Genomic DNA, 22,847 nt, shown 5'->3' with positions numbered 1-22,847 from the left:
TGTCCCCTTGAGTTTACAGCTAGAATCTCAGGCCTTCCATCAACAAAGCGGCTTTCTCCACAAGATGCTCCTCCTCCGCCCAGCTCCACCCCCTCCCCATCTGCTGATTGTGTCCCCATGTTCTAAGGATCACAGGCTTCCCATAGCCCCTTTGCCTTCCTCCTCCTAAGGGTCATGACGCTGTTCTGGTGTGCCATTTTTTCTTAAGTAGTGTCTCTTACAGCTGACTCTTTCTTGCCTCTTGCAGTCCTATGAATCATTACTTCATTGTGTCTTGTGTCTCTTCTTTAATTCCATTTCCTCTCTCCTTTGCTGGCCAATGCTACACAACACCAACAGTAAAGCTAATATACACATGTCGGTTTATATTTCTTTTTCTTGTGAGAACATGACTTTATTTTTTAATCAAACATTGCCTCTAAAGTAACGGGTTTCCTTACGGTATTTTCATACACACTTCATTTTGGTTGACTCCCCCCAACTCCAGCCCCCACCATTTCCCTGCTTCCCTTCTCCTGCTGTATCCTTTCACCCCCAGTATTCCCCTTTCCCCTTTAAGATCCCATGTGTTCTATTGTCTTCCTCGCCCCTTTATTAACCCTCCCACCCTGTCTCAAGGGCTCTTCTCTAGTCCCCTGGGCTTTACCCACGTCTACACCTGTGTCGATTCACGCATTTACCATCAGAGGCCAGGACCCACATGTAAGAAAGGAACTACAGCATTTGTCTCTCTGTGCCTCAGTTAACTCACTTGATATACTATCTTTCCAATGCCACCGAGTTTCCTGCAAATTCATAATTGCATTCTCCTTTACAGCTAAATAAAACTCCACCATGTATTCGCCTTACATCAGATGAATGCAGCAGCTGACAGGCATCTAGACTGATCCTACTTCCTTGATACCATAAAAAGAAAAGCAAGGAACATGGATGTGCAGATGTTGCTGTAATAGGATGTAAAGTCCTTTGGATATATATCTAGAGCAGCACAGATGGGTCACATGGTAGTTCTATTTTAGATTTGTAGAAGCCTTCACACTAGTTTCCACAGTGATTGCACTATTTTTCACTGCCACCAATAGAAGACAAGAAGTTGACCTTTCCCCATAGCCCAGCTAGCATTTGTGGTCATTTGTCTTCTTAAAGGTAGCAATTCTCATTAGGTGAGACAGAATCCCAAAGCAATTTTAGTTTCTGCTTCTCCGATGGCTAAGGATGCTGAATGCTTTTTAAAAATATATTATTGGTCATTTGCATTTCTTATTATGAAAACTGTCTTCTCAGTCCATTGGTCCATTTGGTGATTGACAGTTTTGGTTTAGTACTTCATTTTTGCTATTCTTTTTATATTCTAGATATTTACCCCTTTTCTGAAGTATAGCTGAGTAAAGATTTTTCTCCCATTCTGCAATCTGTCTACTCTTTTGGCAGTTTCTTTTGTTGTGCTGAAGCTGTGTGTGTGTGTGTGTGTGTGTGTGTGTGTGTGTGTACATCTGTGTGTATGTACGTGTATGTGTACGTGTGTGTGTGTGTGTGTGTGTGTGTGTGTGTGTGTGTGTGTGTAAGCATACTTGCTTGTGTGTGTGCTTCTGGAAGGGAGAGGTCAACTTCAGTGTGTTTCTATATCATGTTCCATACCAGTTTGACTAGACTGGCTGGGCAGCAAGCTTTTGGCATCTACCTATCTTAGTCCGCTCACCCCACTGAAGAGCCATGACATGGAGCTTTTTACATGGATGCTCAGGGGTTAATGTCAGGTCCTCATGCTCGCACAGCCACTGAGCCATCTCCTCAGCCCCTAGAAACCTTTGGATTTCATGTGATCCCATCTGTTAGATCTTGACACTCTTTCCTGTGCTATTGAGGTCATAGTGAGAAGTGTCTTGATTATACTTAAACTATCAACTATTCTCCCCGTGTTTCCTGTAGCAATTTAAACTAAAACCATCAATAATCCATTTTAATTTTCACACTCACCTTGTGATGTCCCTTAGAAAGACTCTCTAAAGTAATCTAACCTCCTCTTGGTCAAACCTAAGATCTGTTTCTCTACTACTAGACCAAGCCTGCACTCAGGGGCTCTGATTTTCTACATTATCTGTCTCTGTCTGTCAGTGTTGCTTTGGCATACTGTAGGGATTCAACAAATGTTGATTGATTATTAAATTTCAAGTCCATATTCCTATTTTTTAAATGACTTGTTCAGTATAATCAAACTCTCTCATTTCAGTAGCTTGTTTAAACATTTCTATTACTCAAGACCATGATGATTTTAAGAGTAACTCCTGAAACTTTATCTTTTTATGTCTTTTCAATGGGAATCTCTAAAGTTTTTATATTACATATTTTGTAAAAAAAAATCCATCTAATTTAATACTTTTCCCAAATAAAAAGTTCTCCGACTCTTAATTCATCTAAAGCTTTTACTTCTTTAATCTATTTATATTAACTGTTGTGAGAAGTACAATGAATATTTTACACTTTTAAAACAAATAAAAAAGAACTTGGGTGTGGATTTAGAAAGACTCATATTAGGCTATGGCAAAGTTATAATACTGGAATTTGCATCAGATCTTAGTAAAATGGCTGCCTGAAATATATTGATTTTCAGGAATAGAGAAGATTCTGAAGCATTTCAAAGGTCAATGGGAATGACAAGAGAGAAGACCTGAAGTGGGAATCATCCTGAAACCTCAGGGACTTGGTGGTCCTCCTATGCGGTTCTACAGAAATGAGCCATCTTGGAACTCTGTACCACTTGGTGGCTGATGTGTTCCTTTCTGAAATAGGAGGGTGACTCCAAGACAGCTCATGGAGATACATGTTTTAGAAGCTTACCTTGCCTGATGAATCAAACAGGACTTTCTCGAGTGGAACAAAGTTTTCCACACCTTGAAGAAGTTCCCTTGGAAACCCTTCGATGCACGAGGAAGAGTAGAGTTGTAAGAATCGTCTCAGGAAAAGATGCATTTCTTTTTGGCGCAAAATCAGTTCAGAGTTGAACAGGGATGTGAGGAGCATATCATCGGGCAAAGAAATCCCTGAGACTGGAGTTGCAGATGCTTAGGGAACAGAAAGATCATTGTTGAGGCTCATGTGAGGGACAGAATGGTCTCAGTCTTGGTATTCATTCACTGACTGCTATGGTACACCAACCAGCTAGTGTCTCCCCATGACCTTGCTCCGTGGGATTTATATGCGAGTGATTGCTGATTACCACAGGCTTCAAGGGAAATCTCAGACACACACAAGGATTTGCTGCTGGTTGTAAATGCTAAGAACTGCACCATCTGTTCTGTCTGCCTGTCTTATTTTGGGTTCCCACAAAACAGACCCTGTCATGGAGATTTAGATGTGTCATATTCTTCTGAAAAGGGAACTCAAAGACCTTTGTGGATGGTCCAGACAACTGTGGCCAAGAGAAAGGGAGTGTTAGGAGGGTGAAAAAGTGAATGGGGCAGGCCCATGGGAAACAAGGGATGGGTCCTGCTAAGATCTTCTGGGGGAAAAACAAACAACCAAATAAACAAAAACACGAAGGACAATCTCCACTAAGACAGAAGGTGCAATGCTCTTCTACTGTCTCTTCCCTTACTGGTTAAGGTCACCGCTGGGTGTGGGGAGCCTTGGCACATACAGGTTATGTTTACAGGCTGGACAAAACCCTAAGAAAGCCCGAAGGGTAAAAGCAGAGACAGGAATGCTTCTATGGAAAGTGCCAGCTACTGGGTTAGGTGCAATGGTCACTGGTCACTGTGGTGGCAGGTCCGGCCCAAGTCCACACCCTTCCCCTCTGGGTGAGTTTCTGTCACTCCAGACCACAGCACAATAAGCTTTTCAACCTTAAAACCTTCCCCGGTGATAGCTCATCCCCTTGCTAATGCCTGAGCTCTGTGCTCAGCCATTCTGTGACTGAGCTTGGTTGCCTTGTTTGCCTTTCAGACACCGGACCCTGCTGTGGATATCGTTCTGTATAAATAAAACACTGATTGGCCAGTGCCCAGGCAGGAAGTATAGGTGGGACTAACAGAGAGGAGAATTCTGGGAAGTGGAAGGCTGAGTGAAGGAGACACTGCCAGCTGCTGCCATGATAGGCAGCATGTGAAGATGCCGGTAAGCCATGAGCCACATGGCAGGGTATAGACTTATGGAAATGGATTAATTTAAGCTATAAGAACAGTTAGCAAGAAGCCTGTCACGGCCATACAGTTTGTAAGCAAAATAAGTCTCTGGTTTACTTGGTTGGGTCTGAGCAGCTGTGGGACTGGCAGGTGACAGAGATTTGTCCTGACTGTGGGCAAGGCAGGAAAACTTTAGCTACAGGACCCTGTTGTAGAATATTATTTTAAGGTGTGTTACTTTTTTATGTTGCATTTGTTTAACTCTGTGAAGTTGTTTTACTGTGCCTGTCTAAAACACCTAATGGTCTAATAAAGAGCTGAACGGCCAATAGCAAGGCAGGAGAAAGGATAGGTGGGGCTGGCAGGCAGAGAGAATATATAGAAGGAGAAACCTTGGAGGAGAAAAGATCAAGAAACGAAAGAGGAAGGATGAGGACATTAGGGGCCAGCCACCCAGCTACATAGCCAGCCACAGAGTAGAAGTAAGATTTACAGAAAAGGCAAACGGTAGACGAGATAAGTTAGGGAAAGCTGAAAAGAAACAAGCCTAGCTAAGGTCAGGCATTTATAATTAAGAATAAGCCTCTGTGCATGATTTACTTGGGAGCCGGGTGGAAGGCCTCCCAAAAGAGCAAAAACAACAACAACACCCTGGCATGGACCGGTCTTTGTTGACTTCATTCATGAGCAATACTAGGTCACTAACTTCAAGGGTCCACCAAGGCATAATAAAACACTCATACTGTCAAAATAATCATGGAAACGGCTGGTGTGAGTGGGCTTCACCAGTTTTCTTAGACATTCTTTACAGGGCGTGCTGACTAGTTTCATGTCAACTTGATGCAAGCTTAGAGTCATTTGGGAAAAGGAAACATCAATAGAGAAAATGCCCCCACTAAACCTGCCTGTGGGCAAGCCTGTGTGATAGTTTCTTAATTGATGGCAGACATGGGAAGGCCCAGCTTCCTGTGGGTGTTGCTGCTCCTGAGCAGGTGGTCCTGGGTGCTCTAAGAAAGCAGCTAAGCAAAACCACAGGGAGCAAGCCAGTAAGCAGCACTCCTCCATGACCTCTGCATCAGTTCCTGCCTCCAGGTCCTGCCTTGAGTTCCTGCTCTGATTTCCCTTAGCAATGGAGTGTGACCTGAGAGTTGTAAACTGGAATAAACCCTTTCCTCCTCAAATTACTTTTGGTCTTGGTGTATTATCACAGCAATAGAAACCCAAACTAAGACAGGGGGTGATTTTTAAAATTATAATTAAATATCCTATCCAAAGTCATACATTCCATCTCTTTTACACACTAGATCGTGGAACACATCCTAAAGCCAGATTCTATCTTATTCATTTGTAAGCTGTCCCTCTGTAGTCCCTGGTTTTTAGATATTTCACTCTATGGACCACTTGGCAATCTTGGGAAGCCACTGGATACCTCTCTGTCATGCTGTTTTTAAACATATGAAAGAAGATATGTGGAATTTCTACAGACACAAGTTACACTGAAATACTATTCTAGTTGAAGCTCCCTTTATGCCAGGTTCAAATCCCTGAAACGTAAAGTAAATCTGATGATGATATTGGAAGATGATATCTGTTGACATCAGGAAGATGTCAAAACAACTTTATACTCTACGTTAGAAATGTGACCTAAGTAGGAAAAGGAGAAACACACACACACACACACACGCACGCACGCACGCACGCACGCACGCACGCACGCACACTTTTTAAACCATATTGAGACTCACCTAGCAGCTTGCTCATGTTGTTAATTCTTTGCAGGTGTATGTAGTAGCGAATGAGCAGGATCCAGGTAATATCCACTTTGTTGTAACCCTTTCTTTTAACATCCGCACTATCACAAACATCTTCGTTTAGGTACAGTGAACTACCAGTCTGGAAAGCCACTTGGTAGTTTTCTGAAAGCCAAAATAATAATAATAATACACTGCTATCCTTTCCTTTCTATGCACAGGGTCTGGGGTGGAGGCAGAGAACACAACTTATAAAGGAAAGATAGTTACATGAGCTTATGTTGAATATTTTTAAAAAATGTGTATCACATAGGTACCAAACACAATGTTAAAAAAAAAAAAAGACTGGGTGAAGATATTTAGCACATGTTTTCTGATGCTTCCTTAAAAATAAAGATTTGTTTTTATTCTATATGTACGAGTGTTTTGCCTGCATGAATGTGTGTGTACTGCGCCCATGCCCGGTTCATACAGAAGTCAAGAGAGGGTGCCGGACCCTCTGGAACTGGAGTTTGGGGTGGTTGTGAGCCACCATGTGAGTGCTCGAAACTGAACCCAGGTCCTGTGCAAGAACACCAAGCACTCCCAACTGCTAAGAGATTCGTCGAGGCCCAAAATTGTGTTACTTATTTATTTATTAATGGTTCTGGGAACTGAACCTAGGGCCTTGTGCCTGCTGAGCAAGCACCGCCCTCTGAGCTGCAGCCACAGCACCTTCTTTTTATGTAGCAAACCTTAAACCTTTCTAACAAACCTATTTTTAAAAAGCCCAACAGCCCAGTTTCAGTAAGCAGCTCCTAAGAGAGGTGTGCAAAGAATTTCAACAGCAACTGGTAGGCCTAAATGATGAAAACTTTTAGCACCCCTGAAAAATCGGGGAAATACAAACTCAAGATGAAATATCCTTTTCTGTCCCTTGGGAACTGACACCGTGTATCTGACTATAGTGAGTATGAGTGGTGACTTGAAGAAAACGGAGTGTGCATGCACTTACTCGTAAGTTCGACAAAAACAATATGGCAGATTCTAACAAAACGGACAGTGAAGACGCTCAGGCATGCACACAGAGTCTGGCTCAAAGATGTGCCTGGTAGATTTGCGAATGAAAAAGGAAACTGCGAAACAGAAGACAGTTTACTCGTCTGACGTCATGGAAAGGAAACAGAATGAACCAGATCCATCCGTAAGGAAGGAAGTGCAGTGGGGGGGCTCAGGCCCTGTCTCAACAGCGTTGCTCACTAGTGTGAGAGCTTGAAAATGTCGGTGCCTCACGAGTGCCTGGGCACAATAAGAGTGCCGATGAAGAGATACTGCAAATTAATAATGAGCTAATAATGCAGATTCGACATGGGAAAGGTAGTTTGGTACCACTGATGTAAATTTGAGGGCGTTTTGTACAAACAACAGTTACATGTGATAGTTGATCAGGGAGCAATAATTGTCTCTGAGGGTGAAAGAAATGGAGATGAGCGTATCGTCTGTGGGTAATGGTCTAGGCATGTTTTCTTGACTAATAAATTGAATTCCCATGCAATTATTGTTACCAGGGAATGAGGCTTCTCTGATTATCTAGCTACCTAACACCATCCACCTTAGAAAACAGAAAACTTCCTCATGCTTTTAGAGTACCTTGTAAAAATCCCTTCCTTGAATCCATTTGCCTGTCTCTGCCTGAAGCTATCAGTCACAAACAACCATCAACCAAACTTTTGGACTAGGATCCACACAACTGTCACCATATATATTCTTTATAATATTTTGGAAACTCTGGAGAAAATTTACATGTATTTATAATCTTTTTGCAGTAGTCATTATACTTTCAACTTTTATCCAAGCTGCTCATAGGTATAGTTCATTGATTCTTTTTATTGTTTTATTATATTATTCCATTAAATAAATATAGTATAATTTATTTATCTTCTCTGTTGTTGATAGACATCTGAGTTCTTTCTGATCATATTTTTTAGTTTTTAAATATTTATTCATTTTTTTATTTTGTGTGTATAAGTGTTGGTTTGCATGTTGTGTGTGCACCGTGTGAATGCCTGATACACACGGAGGCTGGAAGAGAGAGTTGAATTCCCTGTAACTGGAGTTACAGGTGGTTGTGAGCTACCACGGTAGTGCTTTTACGTACTGACCCATCTCCCAGCCCCTGCATTTTGCTTTGTTTTTATTTCACTGTTTTGAACAAGACTGGCATGAATATTTGAGAATATATTATTTGACATTTAAGTATACAAAATTACCGGGAAGTAGATCTAGTAGTTAATTTTCTGGTATTTTTAAGTGAATCTTGCCTTTTGCCCTTTTGTATAAATTTTACAATGTTTATCGACTACCACAAAATAAAACTTGTTAAAATTCTTACTAAAGCTTCATTAAAAGTACATACCATCTTTAAAAGACTTACAGGAGTATGCCCCAGTCAGCTGAAAACATGACCAGCTCTCTCTATTTGGCACTAGCTTTTGATGAGTTCTTTATTAATAACTTCTTGTTAGTCACTAGTAATTTAACCTTTAAAAAGTATCTTGCCGGGTAGTGGTGGCACACGCCTTTAATCCCAGCACTTAGGAGGCAGAGGCAGGTGGATCTCTGTGAGTTCAAAGCCAACCTGGTCTACAGCAAAATTTCCAGGAGAGCCAGAGCTTTTACACAGAGAAACTCTGTCTTGGAAAAAAACAAAAACAAACAAACAAACAAACAAAAAACAAAGGCATTATCTTTTGAAATCTATAGAAAAAATCTTTCAAAATTATTTTTCGGAATTTCATATATGAGTTCACTGTACTGACATTTCTACCCCTGACTCTCTCCCTCCAACTCCTCCATGTCCCCACACTTAGCCTCTCAAATTCATGATTCTGAAATTATTATACACACACAATCTATTGACTCCAATTAGTCTTGCCTTTTTGTACAAGTGTGCGAGGCTGACAGCTTAAGACTGGATAACCTATCAAGGTGCTCGTCCCTAGAGAAAACTAATTCTCGCCAATCCACCCCACCCCCACCACCTCTACTCAGCAGCCATTGACTGCCTGTAACTCTGCATGCAGGGACTGGGCCTTATGGAATTTTCCTCCCTCCACATTGGCATGTTACCTGGTGCGGTCATTTTACAAGTCTTGTTGAAGCAGACATACTGTTGAGGTTTCACAAACTTGCCTTCCTTATCCCTAATGAGTGCTATTTTGCAGCAGGCAAAATCTCCTCTTTCCCTCTTCCATCATGTTCCCTGAGCCTAAGGTGTAGGGGACGTGTTGTGGATATACCAACTGGGACTGAGCAGCCCACAGTCACTTGCCTACCTTTTGAGCAGTTGCAGTAGTAGTAGCCTCTGTCTACTGCAGAAAGAAGAGACGTTGATGATGGGTGTGACTTAATGGGTATCATGTATTTAGAATACAGTTGGATGCTATACTGAATTAGGAAATTTTGGACTCTTTTCTGGGGTATATGACCTCTCCAGCCACAGATTCTTGCCTGGATTTACAGTTCACTTTTGTAGAGCAGGTCTTAAGTCCAATTTAACAATTGTTGGTTACTACCAAGATATAGGTGCCACTATTACATCATTGGAGACATCTTGTCAGCCCAGTTATTGTGGTAGTTCAAAGGATTTACAGCTGGGTGGGGTGGTTGATATCTTTTCTCCCTTGGCAACTTGCAGAGAACCTTCCAATACTATGGGAACTGATCCCCAGGGAGGAGCCTTCCAGGTCAGCAGCTGCTTGATTCATCAAGGCCTGGGACCTAAGGTGTGGTGTCTTCAGCAATGGAACCTTATCTTCAAGTTCTGGGAGGCAACCAAAGGCAACAGTAATAGCCTGTGCTTTTATTTTTGTTTTTGGTGGGGAGGGTATATTGGACCCCACCCTAACAACTAAAAGAAAGGTATCTCTTACCTGGCACTGGGGTTCTTTATAGACAGAACTGTGGCTCCTTTATGGCATAACTTCCTTTAAGCTATGTATGGATGTATATGTATGGGTATGTATCACAAATACGTGAATTATATTAATATATATTTATATATGTATACACACAAACATGCAATGTACTTTTAAATAAGTTTATAAAATGCTTCCCTATGACTTTTCAAACATCCTTAGTGTTATTTATCTCTTTTTGCCTCTTGCTCTGTTACCCTCCTTCCCCAACCCCAATTAACCCTCCCATGTTCCCTCTTTCCCCTTCTATCACACCTGTGTTCTGCTGTCCCCATCTCCGGAGCTCCTCCTCTGTGCCTGGCCATGTTTCCTCTCTGCTTTCCTGGCTTCTGCAGCTAAATTATATGCTTGGTCTATCTGCATCTGGGTTACTGCACTCATACAATATTTCCAATCCATCCATTTACTTATAGATTTCATTTTTCTTTAAAGTCGGTTAACATTCCATTGTGTATATATACCACATTTTCACTAGCCAGCCACTATGATGGCTGCCTAGGCTGGTTCCACTTCCTAGCTATTGTGAATAGACAGGCAATGGAAGTATCCAAGCAAGTGCCTCTGCAGTAAGGTGTCCCCACCCGGCTCATTTGGAAGATATACTTTCAACTTTGAAGAAATTCTCCTCACTGATCTCCAGTAGCTGCACCAGTTTGCAATGCTACACGCAGGGAACTAGGGTTCCCCTTCCCCCACACTCTGGCCAGCATTTGGGGTGAGTTGTTTACTTGACCCTAGCCATTCTGACTGAGGTCGGATGAAATCTCAAAGCAGTTTTACTTTACATTCTCCTGATTGCTAAGGGCATAAGGACATAGAACCGATTTTTAGGTAAGAAAGAACAACTTGCAGGCAGCAACCCTGCTAGATGCACCTTCTTGTCCCTAGCTTGGGGTCCTGTATTGTCCATGGCTAACAACAGTTCATTATTCTTTCTTTTCCTCATATTGTTTATGCAAGGTAAAAATGTCCAGGACAATTATGAACTCAGGATATGCATTTATTTCACTTCTGATTCTAGAGGGAAGAGTTTACCTTCAAACACAGAGGACAGGTGCTAGAAGGTTTTTCCCCACTCAGAATTCTATTATTTTATGTTCAATTATGTACATTTGTGTGTGTGTGTGTGTGTGTGTGTGTGTGTGTGTGTGTGTGTGGTTATGTGTACATGGGTTCAGATGTCGGTGGATGCCAGAATAGGGTATCAGATGCCCTGGAGCTGGAGTTACAGATGGCTGTGAGCTGCCCAACTTGGGCACTGGGAATTGAACTCAGGTCCCCTAGAAGAACAGCACGCATGCTTAACTGCTGAGCCATCTCTCCAGCCCCTTGGAACTTTTCTAAATGAAGGAAATCTCCTTTAGCTCAGTTTCAGAGTCATGGATGACTGTTTAACTTTATTAAATTTTTTGTGCCTGTTTGAGATGATGATTATTTTTCTCTTTTCATCTACTAATGTAGTGATTGGCATTAATAGATTTTCTAATTTTGAGTTACATTTGCATTTCTGGAAGTAATCCAATTTGACATCATGTATCTTTCAACATGCTGCTTATGTTCACTAATCATGCATGTACATGATCAAAAATAAAAGTCTCTCTCCCCAGAGGCAAGTATTTTTAACCATTTGTACTTTACTTCTAGTGGTTAGTTCCAGCTTGGAAAATTATTTTCTTGTAGCATTTTTCCTTAATTGTCAGTTTTGAAGAATGTATTGATTAGCTTTCTGTGACATTAGCTCTGCGGCCACTTCTCCATCCTTCAAAACTGTTACTGTGAACCACCACATCCAGTTCTCCCACCACACACCCATGTTCTAAAAGCTCTCTAGTTACATCAGATATGGACGCTATCTCTGGCTATCTTCCCTTACAAGCTAATAGCATCTGCCCCTTTGCCCCCTCCAAGCTTTCTCTTTTCAAAATTCACAACTTTGATGCTCTTGTCTGTATTCATAACCTTTATTCATTTTATCTCCAGGATAAAAATCAATAAAGAATGCTTGCTGAGCATGGTGATGCACTTATGATTCCCGTAATTGGGAGGTAGAGGCAGAAGTATCAGGAACACAAAGTCACCCCTGGATATATAACAGCCCATCTCATAAAAACACCCAAAAAGAATATTCACATTAGGATCAGGACTGCTTAGATCAATACAACCAAGTTTCTTTTCTGAAGGCTTAATGTCACAATACCACAAGCCACAAAGAATAAAGCTTTTAGTATGAAGATCAAAAGGGTTGTTTTAATTCACACCCAGCCTCTAAATCATAGCATCATTTCCTTGTACACTTCACTGGACCATGAATCTTTAATCTCTGAATATTTTTCCTCACTGAGATAACAGTTTCATTTCACCGTATTCTTAATGTCTTCTAACTTCATAATTATCCCAACTGCTGCCTTGCAGCCATTCACATTTGCTTGCAGTATTCTTGAGATTGCCAGCCTTCCAACCTACTTTTCACAGATGCATTACAGATGGCTGCATCGTGTACAATACTGAGAACCACCCCCTCCTTCCCTTCCTCCCTCCCTCCCTCCCTTCATTTCCAGTCTTGCATGCCAGGATGAATTGCCAAGAAGCTTCCTAAAAATCATTTATCAATTTATAAACCATTTGAGTCCTTAAGGACCCTGACACCTAACTTATGACTTAGTGAAATACAAGCTTACTTCCCCTCAGTCCCTCAAAGGCCGTGCTCTGGTGTCTTCCCATCCGCTGTTGCTGGGATGGAGTTGACACTCAGCAAATCCACACTCCTTCTAACCAACCTGCACTACCTCATTCTGGAATGTACTGTTTTCAATCAACTCATTGCCTGTTTTTATTTCTCCCTCTTTCCTTCTCTCTGTCTAGTTTCTCCTCTTCCTTCTCTCTTCATCCTTCTTATCCCACAAAAGTGGGCACTTGGTTGATGGCAGATATGACCCTCTGCTGTTATGAAGAAATGTGGTGATTTCTTACCAAATAAGTGGCGCTGGATTTACTGTATACCCATATAAACAAAGTCAGTGTTGACTTCAGTCTCACACCACATACAAGAGTCACACAGAAAAATAGATGCTGAGTGCAATGTAGATCTAACTACGAGTGATGGAAGAAAGAGAGGGACACAGAAAGACACCTTTATGATTTGTTTTGTATGTAAGAAAATATTTATACAATTAAACATCAAGAGTACAATCCACAAGAGGTAACACTTGCCTGGGAATTAAGATACATACCCAGATTTCCTGCACAGAGGCAAGAGGATTGCAAGTCCAAGACTGATCGGAGCTACACAGCAAAACCCTGTCTTAAAAGGGATTTATAAACTGCACAATAATAGAAGTACAAGCTTTAAGTAATCCAAAAGTAAATAAAATAAAAGGACAAACAGAATGGGAAAAGATAATTGCAAGATGTATAATCAGCAAAATGTCCATACCCAAATATATAAAGGACATCTGCAGCTCTCTTAGACAGAGAAAAAAACTCCCAAGGGAAAATACAGATGGTTCTTGAAGAAGAGGGCCCCTCCAAAGAGTGTGCTGTAGCCAATATGCAATACGGAATCCAGCATGTTCAGCAAGATAAATTTCAAACTAAACTGCCTTGGAGAACTTGTAAAGATGCACACATGCCCTCTGATGCAGGAATCCCACTCATCGGCAGATATATATAAACACAACCATCTGTAAACCACAAGCTCACACAGTATGGAGAGCAGGCTCTTTCACAAAAGCCTTCCATGTTTACCTGTGGATGATAAACAGTGCTATGACAGCCACGAAAGGCTGAATCTCAGACAGTGTTGAACAAAAGAAGCCAGCCGCAATAATGATATTAGTTCATATACACAAAATCCAAACACTGGACAAACTCATATTAGAGATTAAAAGGCAAGAAGGTTAACAGGAACCAGGGGGGTCACTAGGTGAACTTCCAGGGTGCTGGCATTGTTCTCTGCCTTGATTAGTGATGATTACATGGGCCTTTCTTCTGTGACAACCAACCTGTATTCTCACAATTTGTGCCCTATTTATATTTATCTTCTTACACAGAGAAATGTTTTTTAGCCAAAAGTGTCTGATGCCTTTGACATTGAACATACCTGTATGACAACGGCATGGTTTCCTCTTCTGGAAACCATCAATGAACAACAAAGAAAACAAGTGTCTTAGAATTTCTACTGCTGCGACAAAACACCATGAACAAAAAGCAAGCTGGGGAGGGAGGGTTTACTTGGCTTACACTTCAGCATTGCTGTTCTTCACTGAAGGAAGTCAGAACAGGAACTCAACCAGGGCAGGAAGGAGGCAGGAGCTGATGCAGAGGCCATGGAAGGGTGCTGCTCACTGGCTTGCTTCCCATGGCTTGCTCATAAAGCTGGATTTCATGGAGGCATTTCCTCAACTGAAGCTCCTTCCTCGATGATGACTCTAGCTTGTGTCAAGTTGACACACAAAACCACCCAGTAAAACAAGTAACAGCCTACAGTTCAATTTGGAAAAGAGGAAATCTCAAACCACAAAATGTGGAGAGTCATTTCCAAAGCAGATGCCATCCAATAGAGAGCACGGATAAGGAGGCCAAGGCCAAGGGACACTGAGCTGTAAATCCTAGAAAGAAACGGATGATGAAGCTGCTAGCAGGGCTGTGGGGCCAGTCAAGCAGTCTTGCTGTTCATAGTATTTAAAAATGAATTAAAAATGTAAATGTGATGGCCGGGCGTTGGTGGCGCACGCCTTTAATCCCGGCACTCGGGAGGCAGAGCCAGGCGGATCTCTGTGAGTTCGAGGCCAGCCTGGGCTACCAAGTGAGCTCCAGGAAAGGCGCAAAGCTACACAGAGAAACCCTGTCTCGAAAAACCAAAAAAAAAAAAAAAAATGTAAATGTGATAATCCAAAACTGTGATACAGCCTTTCAAGCAAAACTTGAAAGCCAGCGAAGCATCATATAGCCCAGCGGTTCTCACCCTTCCTAATGCTGTGACCCTTTAACACAGTTTCCTCGTGTTGTGGTGACCCCCAACCATAAAATTATTTTCTTTGTTACTTCATAACTGTCATTTTGCTGCTATTACAAATCGAGATGCAAATCACTTTAGAGACAGATGTTTGTCAAAGAGGTCTCAACCTCCAGGTTGAGAATCACTGATATCGAGTGAGCTGTAGTGCGTTGGCCAGAGACATGCACCCCAAACCTAGACACTCGTGCAGCTTTGCACCAGTGACTACCCAACGCTTATCCTGAGATCTGAAGATGACAAGGAAACAAGTCCTGTTTGTAGTAATCGCCCATGGGTGAAAGCTCAGTCAACCCAACTGTGACCCTGTAAAATGGCCAAACATACTGGCTTAAAGACAGAGCTGAGAAACAGAGAATCCCTCCCTACCTCTGCAGCAGAATTACACATTCGCATGACACATGGCTCCCTTTTACTGATGTGGCTCATCTGAGGTTTCACTTGAGTTTGTCTAATAATATCAGCACCAAAACCTCCGACAAGGTCTCTCTTTATGCCAACGTCGGCAAGAAAGCAAAGTGCTCAGAGCACGGGAGGACCCTGCTTCAACCTAACAGTTGATGGTGGAGTATGCCACCACTTGCAGGATGGCACCAGGAAGCAGTGAGGTGCGCCTTAAGGGGAAGCTGGGAAGGGGGACAATATATTGCCCCCGCTGTCTTTGCGTTCTTCATGTGAAACAAATAAATTAATTAAAATGCCAGTTTCGTTTAAGGCTCCCCTGCTTGATGAAGCAGTACAAGTCATTAAAGCTATTAACTATCCACTCTTTTTTTTTCATAGTCTGTGTAATAAAACAAGAAGAGTAGGCGAGACCCCTCCCTCTACTGTGTGAGCAGGCACAAGCGTGGTCCCAGAGTGGCAGCTGAATGTGCCCCCACCCCACCCTCGTGGCACACCTTGAAAAGAACCACTGACAAGCTACAAGGGTGATGTCGGGCAGAGGTAGGTGGAAACACCTGAAAAAAATGAAAGACATCCCCTGGGCTTCAAGGGAAACATAGATGCCAGGATTTTAGAGCCAGTGAGAAACAGTCAAGTTTTCAAGGGGAAATCCTGAACTTGAGAAAGTTTATACACACCACTAAGGATTTCCCAGGACTTAGAGTTTTCAGAGTGCAATGGTGGTGGTTTAAGTTTGCAGGGTTTGATGTTGGCCAAGGAAGTAGACCAGTGTTTAGATGGTCTCACCACTCCAGGAACCCATGTTTTCCAAACACTTAAGCGGTCACCAGAACCTGCTCTCAGCACCTTAGCCCTCTGCCTGGTGAAAGAATTCAGAGACACACAGAGTGCCATCTAGAAGACAGACAGATGGAGGTTTTTTACAGATTCAAGTGGAGTACTCTCAACAGGGAGGACAGGCAATAGCCACTGACCACTGCCGAGGAGAGCACTCCTGGATGAGAGTGGATGACAATCAGAGAGGCCACCATATTTTTTTAGGTATCCTTTACAGTATTTCTTAAAGTCCCTAAGTAGAAGGCTTTCCTGGGGTGGAGGTGGGGAGGCAGGTGTTCCTGTTCAGATGACTGGCCTGGCAATCAAGTAACAGAGCCACTTAAAAAGATTCTTGTTGCCTGGAGGTGGTGGCGCAGGCCTTTAATCCCAGCACTCAGGAGGCAGAGGCAGGCAGATCTCTGTGAGTTCGAGGCCAGCCTGGGCTACAGAGGAAGTTCCAGGAGAGCCAGGACTGCTTCACAGAGAAACCCTGTCTCCAAATTAAAAAAAAAAAAAAAAGATTCTTGTCAGGTTATGGCATCAATGAGACCCAGAGTTGCCACTCCGGCTTCCTGCTGTCGGTGGAGTAACTTACACTTTACCAATCCTTTCCTAACAGTGTCTTATTGTCCTTACCCTTCACTGAGCAAAGGCCTATTAACAACCCTGGGGCCCAAACTAACACCAGTCCCCTATAAAACCCCACAGTAATGGTGCATCTTTATTTCCCAGATCACATATTTGATAACTGGGCCTCCAGAAATTAGATAACATCTTCATTCCTTTTGGTGACCTTAATCCTCTGAAAGAGGGAGCATGCCAATCAGGCCCCAAATTGACCTGTTAGAAAGCTTGGTCAGGTGACTCATCTTACCTAAAAGGAAATTCCAAGCAGCTCTCCTGGAGGTCCACAGAGGTCCTCACCAGCTCTGGCCTGAGCACTTTGGTGTCCTTTATGGCACCCTTTTCTAAATTCAGATCTGTTCCCATATGACAAAGGCTGGCCCTTAAGCCAATTTGTTTCTAGAGTCAATGAATTCCAACAGACTATCAAAGGACATAGTTCCAAAGACAGCCAAATCCACCAGAAAAATAAGTCTTTTTTCCTACTGGGAGAAAAGGTACTAATTAAAACCTACAGGAGGACCTTGGGTTTAACAGTTAACTTTTATTTGAAAAGGCTCTTCGCCCATGCTTTTGTTTCCTACAGTCATCAAAATCCTGGGAACTGACCACTGAATTCATCACTCTCCAGTTAAACCTTGGTAAGAAAACACCCCCTATCCTGGAGTGAGGACTGAAACTCATCCAAATGGGACCTGTCAATCACCTGGACAGAAAAGCCCCTTCACGTAAGCTCTCCACTCCAGACGCTTTAGAAATAGGTAAGTCCTGCCTAAAACTGTAGGCTGACACAGTTTGGCCACTGTCCACTCCACCTCTGGAGACTGTTCCTCCACAGTGATCCCTTCAGCCACCGCCTACTCTCCTCACAGGGCAGTGTTTCTCAACCCGTGCGTCACGACCCTTTCATAGGGGTCACCGAGAGCATCAGAAAACACAGACGTTTCATTATGATTCAGGACAGTAGCAAGATTACAGTAATAAAGGAACAACAAAATAATTTTATGCTTGGGGGTCACCACAACATGAGGAACTGTGTCAAAGGGTCACAGCATTAGGAAGAGCCACTGCCTTAGAGTGTCCCACTTTATCTTGAGGTAAACTCTGCCTACCCTTCCTCACTATGATTCACGTATTCTCTCAATTCTGTCAACAGAGATAGCAAGGACCAGGTTGCTGGTGGGAGACCAGTGAGCGAGATCTATGAGATCCCATGTGAGCTAGAGGTCCACATAGACGACGGCAAGGTGGACCGATACACTCTAATGCATCATAGCAGAGAATGAAAAGTGATGTGGCTTCAGAGAACACCCCACAGTTAACGACCCTTCCCCCCAAACCCCCCCCCCCAGCACTGCTTTGCACACAAAGAATCTAATGATTGGAAGCGACTCTTTAAATACTCGGCATTTGCTAACTGTGTACCTCTGGGAGGCGGGATTCTCTTTACTTACTTCAGGGAAAACATTATGTTGCTGCAGATTGGCATCAGAAGGTCAGAGAGTTCAACTAATTTTTAGAAAACCAGATATTAGATGAATTTGTAATGGGTTACTTCTGCCAACTCGTGGTAGATTTATTAACGATCTCCTTAAATTAATAAACTCTAACTTCCAGTTTTAATTTCTAGCATAGCTTATTACCTCCATAGTGATAGATCTAATTTTTTTGCCTTTATAAAAAATTTGAACAAATTATATTTTTTCCAGACAGTTATAAATTTTATAGAGCTATGAAATTTATTCTCTTGGAGTAGAATAAAAACAAATCTGTAACAATTTAATTTTTCACTGTCAATGGTTACATTTCTGTTGATATTTACCACTTATGAGAAATATTTTTATAATTACTTTTCCTAAAATATTAATTTGACTAATAGTAAGGTCTCTCTCTTCTCTCTCTCTCTCTCTCTCTCTCTCTCTCTCTCTATCATAACATTTTTATTTACTATTTTTGTTTCCTAATCTATCATATACATACTATAAAATGGTTTTATAAAATCCAACATAATTTTTATGGTAATGAATTTAAATTATTTAGATTCTGACTAGTCTAATTTTATTTAGATATATGACAAAAGTTGTGATATTTAATGTCACAAAGGGAAATTAAGACCAGATCAATTTTGGTTCAATGTACAAAATCTTTTTCTGACTAAAAGGTGACAGTTTTTTCCCTTTCTGATCTACGGATGTTAGAAACAATGAGTAAGATGGAGTTCTGCTGAAACGCACCTTCAGGAGGACTAGGGCAGGGAGTGGGAGAATCCCTCGTGCCCTGCCCTGGGGAGCATCCCTTTGCAACTGTTGCTCTGAGCCCCAGCCAGAGCTTCCTGTCTTCCTCTGTCTAAGACAGCCCATGCTAAGTTCCCTGCACCACTTACTTGTTATAATTGTTATAACCAGAGTGAGTTTCTGACTCCTCCCAAGTGGATCTATTTCAACGCTGCTTCTGCTATGACCAGTGGGCAGAATATTTTTCGACCCCCAACTCAAGGACCAACCTATGATAAACCCCAACTCCATGCCATTGGCTAGGTTCCATTTTCCCTCCCCGTGGGGCTCTTCTACCCACATCCCTGAGCAGGCAGCAAAATCCGAGCCCCACCAATAAGGCCGGATTCTAGCTCTGCCCCATCAAGGGCCTCTGGCTACCCCTGCTAAGAAAAAAAAAAATACTCCATTTTACCTTGAGAACATGGCTGGGTTTTTCTGCTGTCAAGCTCAGCCATGAATTCAAACAAATTCTGTTCACTTCTTTGCAGAATTGCTCTATGCTTGAGTTAGAACAGGCAGGAGGAGCTTTCAAATCAGTTCAATCCCTTTGATAAACTGACTCTAAACTAAACAGCAGCTCTGTGTTAAGTCTTGTGGAGTGTCTTCTCACTCCAACATGATGCTTAACAATACCCACCCGGGCTGCGTAGAGGACTGAACTAGTAGAGGAAGGTGGCTAGATTCCATTACCTCAGCATCCTGTCCTCTTTGTAAAGATGTGCAGTGCTGATGCTCTCCCTGGATTTCTCCTACAGGATGTGGAACCTATTGTTATCAGCTAGTGGTCCAGCCTTCGGGCTCTCTGCTGTTGTTAGTTCCTGGCTATGAGGGCCCTACTAGGTGTATGTAACTCTGTTTTCTCTGGGTCTCTGACAGGCACCTCTTCCTGTCCATCTTCCAGAAGATAGCCTCCCATTGCTATCTCCCATGTATCATCTCGCTTCTTGTTTGTCCATTGTGACTATACTTAGTATAATATTTATTACCTAAAAACTGACCATGCTTACAGTACCCCGGCACTGTCTCTTTCTCATCTTTTTTTGTTTTTTGCATGTGTGTGTATGTATGGTGAGCATGCATATGTGGATGTTCACAGATGCACGTCTGTGTACCTGTATGTGGAAGACACAGGTTGGTGTTGGATATCTTCTTTAGTCAACAGCCATTTTATTTACTGAGCCAGAGTTTCTTCTTGAACTTGGAGCTTGCTGATTTGGCCAGTCTATCTATCTAGCTTTACCTGAAGATCCCATATGAACTTCCAAAGCGCTGGGATTACAAGTGGGTCAACACAGGCACCCAGTGTTTGTGTGGGTATTGGGGACCCACACTCACTGGGCCTCACACTTGTAAGGCAATCTTTTTAACTACCAAGACATCTATCCAGGGCCCTTCTCAAATTTAAACGATCAGTGAGGTATCTCTCCAGTGGAAGCTCTGGGCTTATTTAGACACTGGACCAGGCCAGCTCTGCTGTACTGCAATTGGTTCTCATCATGCCTCAGTAACTATTTCTAGTGATACAGTACACACACACACACACACACACACACACACACACACACACACACACACCTCCACTATTCTAGCACAGGTGAATCTCTGTCTGTCCCATAGGTAAATGATGTAACTGTCTGGGACTTGAGTACAAAATGCATCACTCCATTTTCCTGCTACTAATTGTGCCATGGAGGAATAAGAGAATGAGATAGTTGTAGAGAAATAGAGTCCCTGCGTTTAGTTGGTGTCAAGTTCGTCTCTGAACAAAGACCAAGTGAGAAAGGGAAGGACAAGTCCCATTCCTTCCGGCAGGAAAATCAGCTGTGTCTCAGGAGACAAGGCACATACTGAGTACCAACAGCTCTGCTCCATAGGTCTCTGTATCTTGACAGGGAGTTCATCAACATGGCCTGCATTTGTAGCTTTCTGTGTCTCGTGTGCACTTAGCTGGAAGAGGCTGCATCTGGGACCACTAATCCGAAATGGTACTTTTAATTTAAAGTGTCTTACAGAATTTAATATTTTTTATCCCTGCTGAATTAATATTAAGGCCACAAGAAAAATCATGACTAGAAGATTGTGTGTATTTGAACATAACTGCAAAGTTAGCATCTAATAAATGTTCTCATGCTGAATCTAAACACAGTCCCACATTGCCGGTGCCATCATTTTGGGGGTCTACAAGACAACGTGCAGAATGTTCAACAAATGGGATTTTTCAATGTCCTATGAGTGCCTGTAATTGCTCTCAGGTCCTGCCAAGGAACTCTGGAGTCCAGCTTCCACAGGTGGCTGTTCTGGCACTACAGTTCAGGTCTTGAATTGCTTTGTCAAGAACGTCTGATTCCCGTTCCATCTGGTACTGATTTACATCTGTCCTATAATACACTCTTCCCAGGAGACAAGAATGCTCCCAGTGAACACTTGTACCATTCTGATCATTTTCAACTTTCCACAAAAAGACATTCATTTAGTTTCTGGTGTATCAATCCCGCTTTTAGTAGTATGGTTTTCTAAAAGACAGATTTGTATATTTCCATGTGTATGCCTGTTCTACTGCCCATGACTAGAGGCTCATGGAAGGTTAAGACCTGCTTCCCGGGTGTGTTTGTTCCATGACTCCCCTCTGATGGACATAGGCATCTGGTGCAGGACTTGGGGTGTAGCTCAGTGCTGAAGTAGATACTTAGCAAGCTCAAGACTCTGGATTCCACCAATAACACAGCAAAGGAGTGGGAAGGGAGGGAGAGAAGCAAAGAAATATCTGATACTGCTCTCTGCACACAAAACGATGAATATCGTTCGTTACCTCATCTGTAGATGAATACTAATATTGTTTAAAGCTAGATTACTGAGGTTTTCTTCTGGATGCTAATTTATGCTAATGAGTAGGAAATCAAACAAGTTTTATTTGTTGTTGTTGAGAGATTTTTCCCTTTAGCAAGTCATTTTAATATGAACTTCATGGCCATCTGTGTATTTGTGGAAATCAGGTGGGAATTCAGAACTTCCTTCCAACCCAAATACAGAAATGAGCGAAGTCACCAACATGCATTAATTATCAGCCTGCCAGGAAAAGACTGGAGGGCAAGATTAATATTCTTTATGCAAGGTAAAATGAAAACAGATTATACTTTCCAACCGAGCAATTTCATAGTTAAAATAATAAAGAAGTGTTAATGGTCTAAAGCAGAAACCAAGGAAACTTGAATGTATGCTAGGAAGGCTGTCCACATAGACCAACAACAACAACAATAAACAATTAAGCTAAGACGAAAATGACTCAACTGGACTGACTGATTTCAATTGGTTTAGAGAATACCATCCTCCATTGTGTATCCATGGCTGACAGCACTAGTTGGTCCTGACAACAACTCCTCTTGTCTTTCTGTGCAGGTGCGCATGGTTCTGCACTTGGTGAGATCGTATAGATTATTATCCAATGACGTCCACAGACATCTCACCCCTTCTGCAGGCAGAGCACATGTCTCTACCCCACTCACACTGAACACTGCAATGAGCAGTAGGGTAGGATGGTAAGAGGGGCCGTCTGTAAGCCTGTGTGATCTGACCTCTGGCTCTTGCTCCCGTGGGAGACCAACTCCCACATTTTTATGACAGGGAACTCATGAGGAGAGAGGGATAAGAGACTGAGGTAGAAATACAGAGGTAGAAGGATAGAGGGGAGAGAAACAGATAGAAACACAGGATGGCCTCAGGAGGGCCTGGATCATTATCCACTGGCTCCTTCTGTCTCTTCTAAAGGGCTATTTATAGGAATGCCAAGGGGTGGAGCAAAGACCTCCCCTTAGCTCTTAGTAACCATGTACATGGTCAAGCAATCTTCCAATGCAGCCCTTCTGGGTAAAGCAAGCTCAGATCTC

General features: G+C 42.4%; 1 protein-coding gene across 1 annotated transcript in view; it reads right to left on the bottom strand.

Annotated features, from left to right (window-relative positions):
* Cfap54 (cilia and flagella associated protein 54) overlaps positions 1-22,847 on the bottom strand; it is a 303,089-nt gene that overhangs the window by 58,133 nt on the left and 222,109 nt on the right. The window contains exons 62-63 of the mRNA XM_037211918.1: positions 5,867-6,037; positions 2,839-3,062 (exon numbers count right to left, since the gene is read on the bottom strand). Coding sequence (XP_037067813.1) covers positions 2,839-3,062; positions 5,867-6,037 — 395 coding nt within the window. The remainder of the gene's footprint in view (positions 1-2,838; positions 3,063-5,866; positions 6,038-22,847) is intronic.

The sequence above is a fragment of the Peromyscus leucopus genome, chromosome 18, assembly GCF_004664715.2.
Source record: "Peromyscus leucopus breed LL Stock chromosome 18, UCI_PerLeu_2.1, whole genome shotgun sequence".
Taxonomy (NCBI): domain Eukaryota; kingdom Metazoa; phylum Chordata; class Mammalia; order Rodentia; family Cricetidae; genus Peromyscus; species Peromyscus leucopus.
Note: the sequence above shows the minus strand (reverse complement) of the source record. Positions and strands in the feature narration are given on the sequence as shown.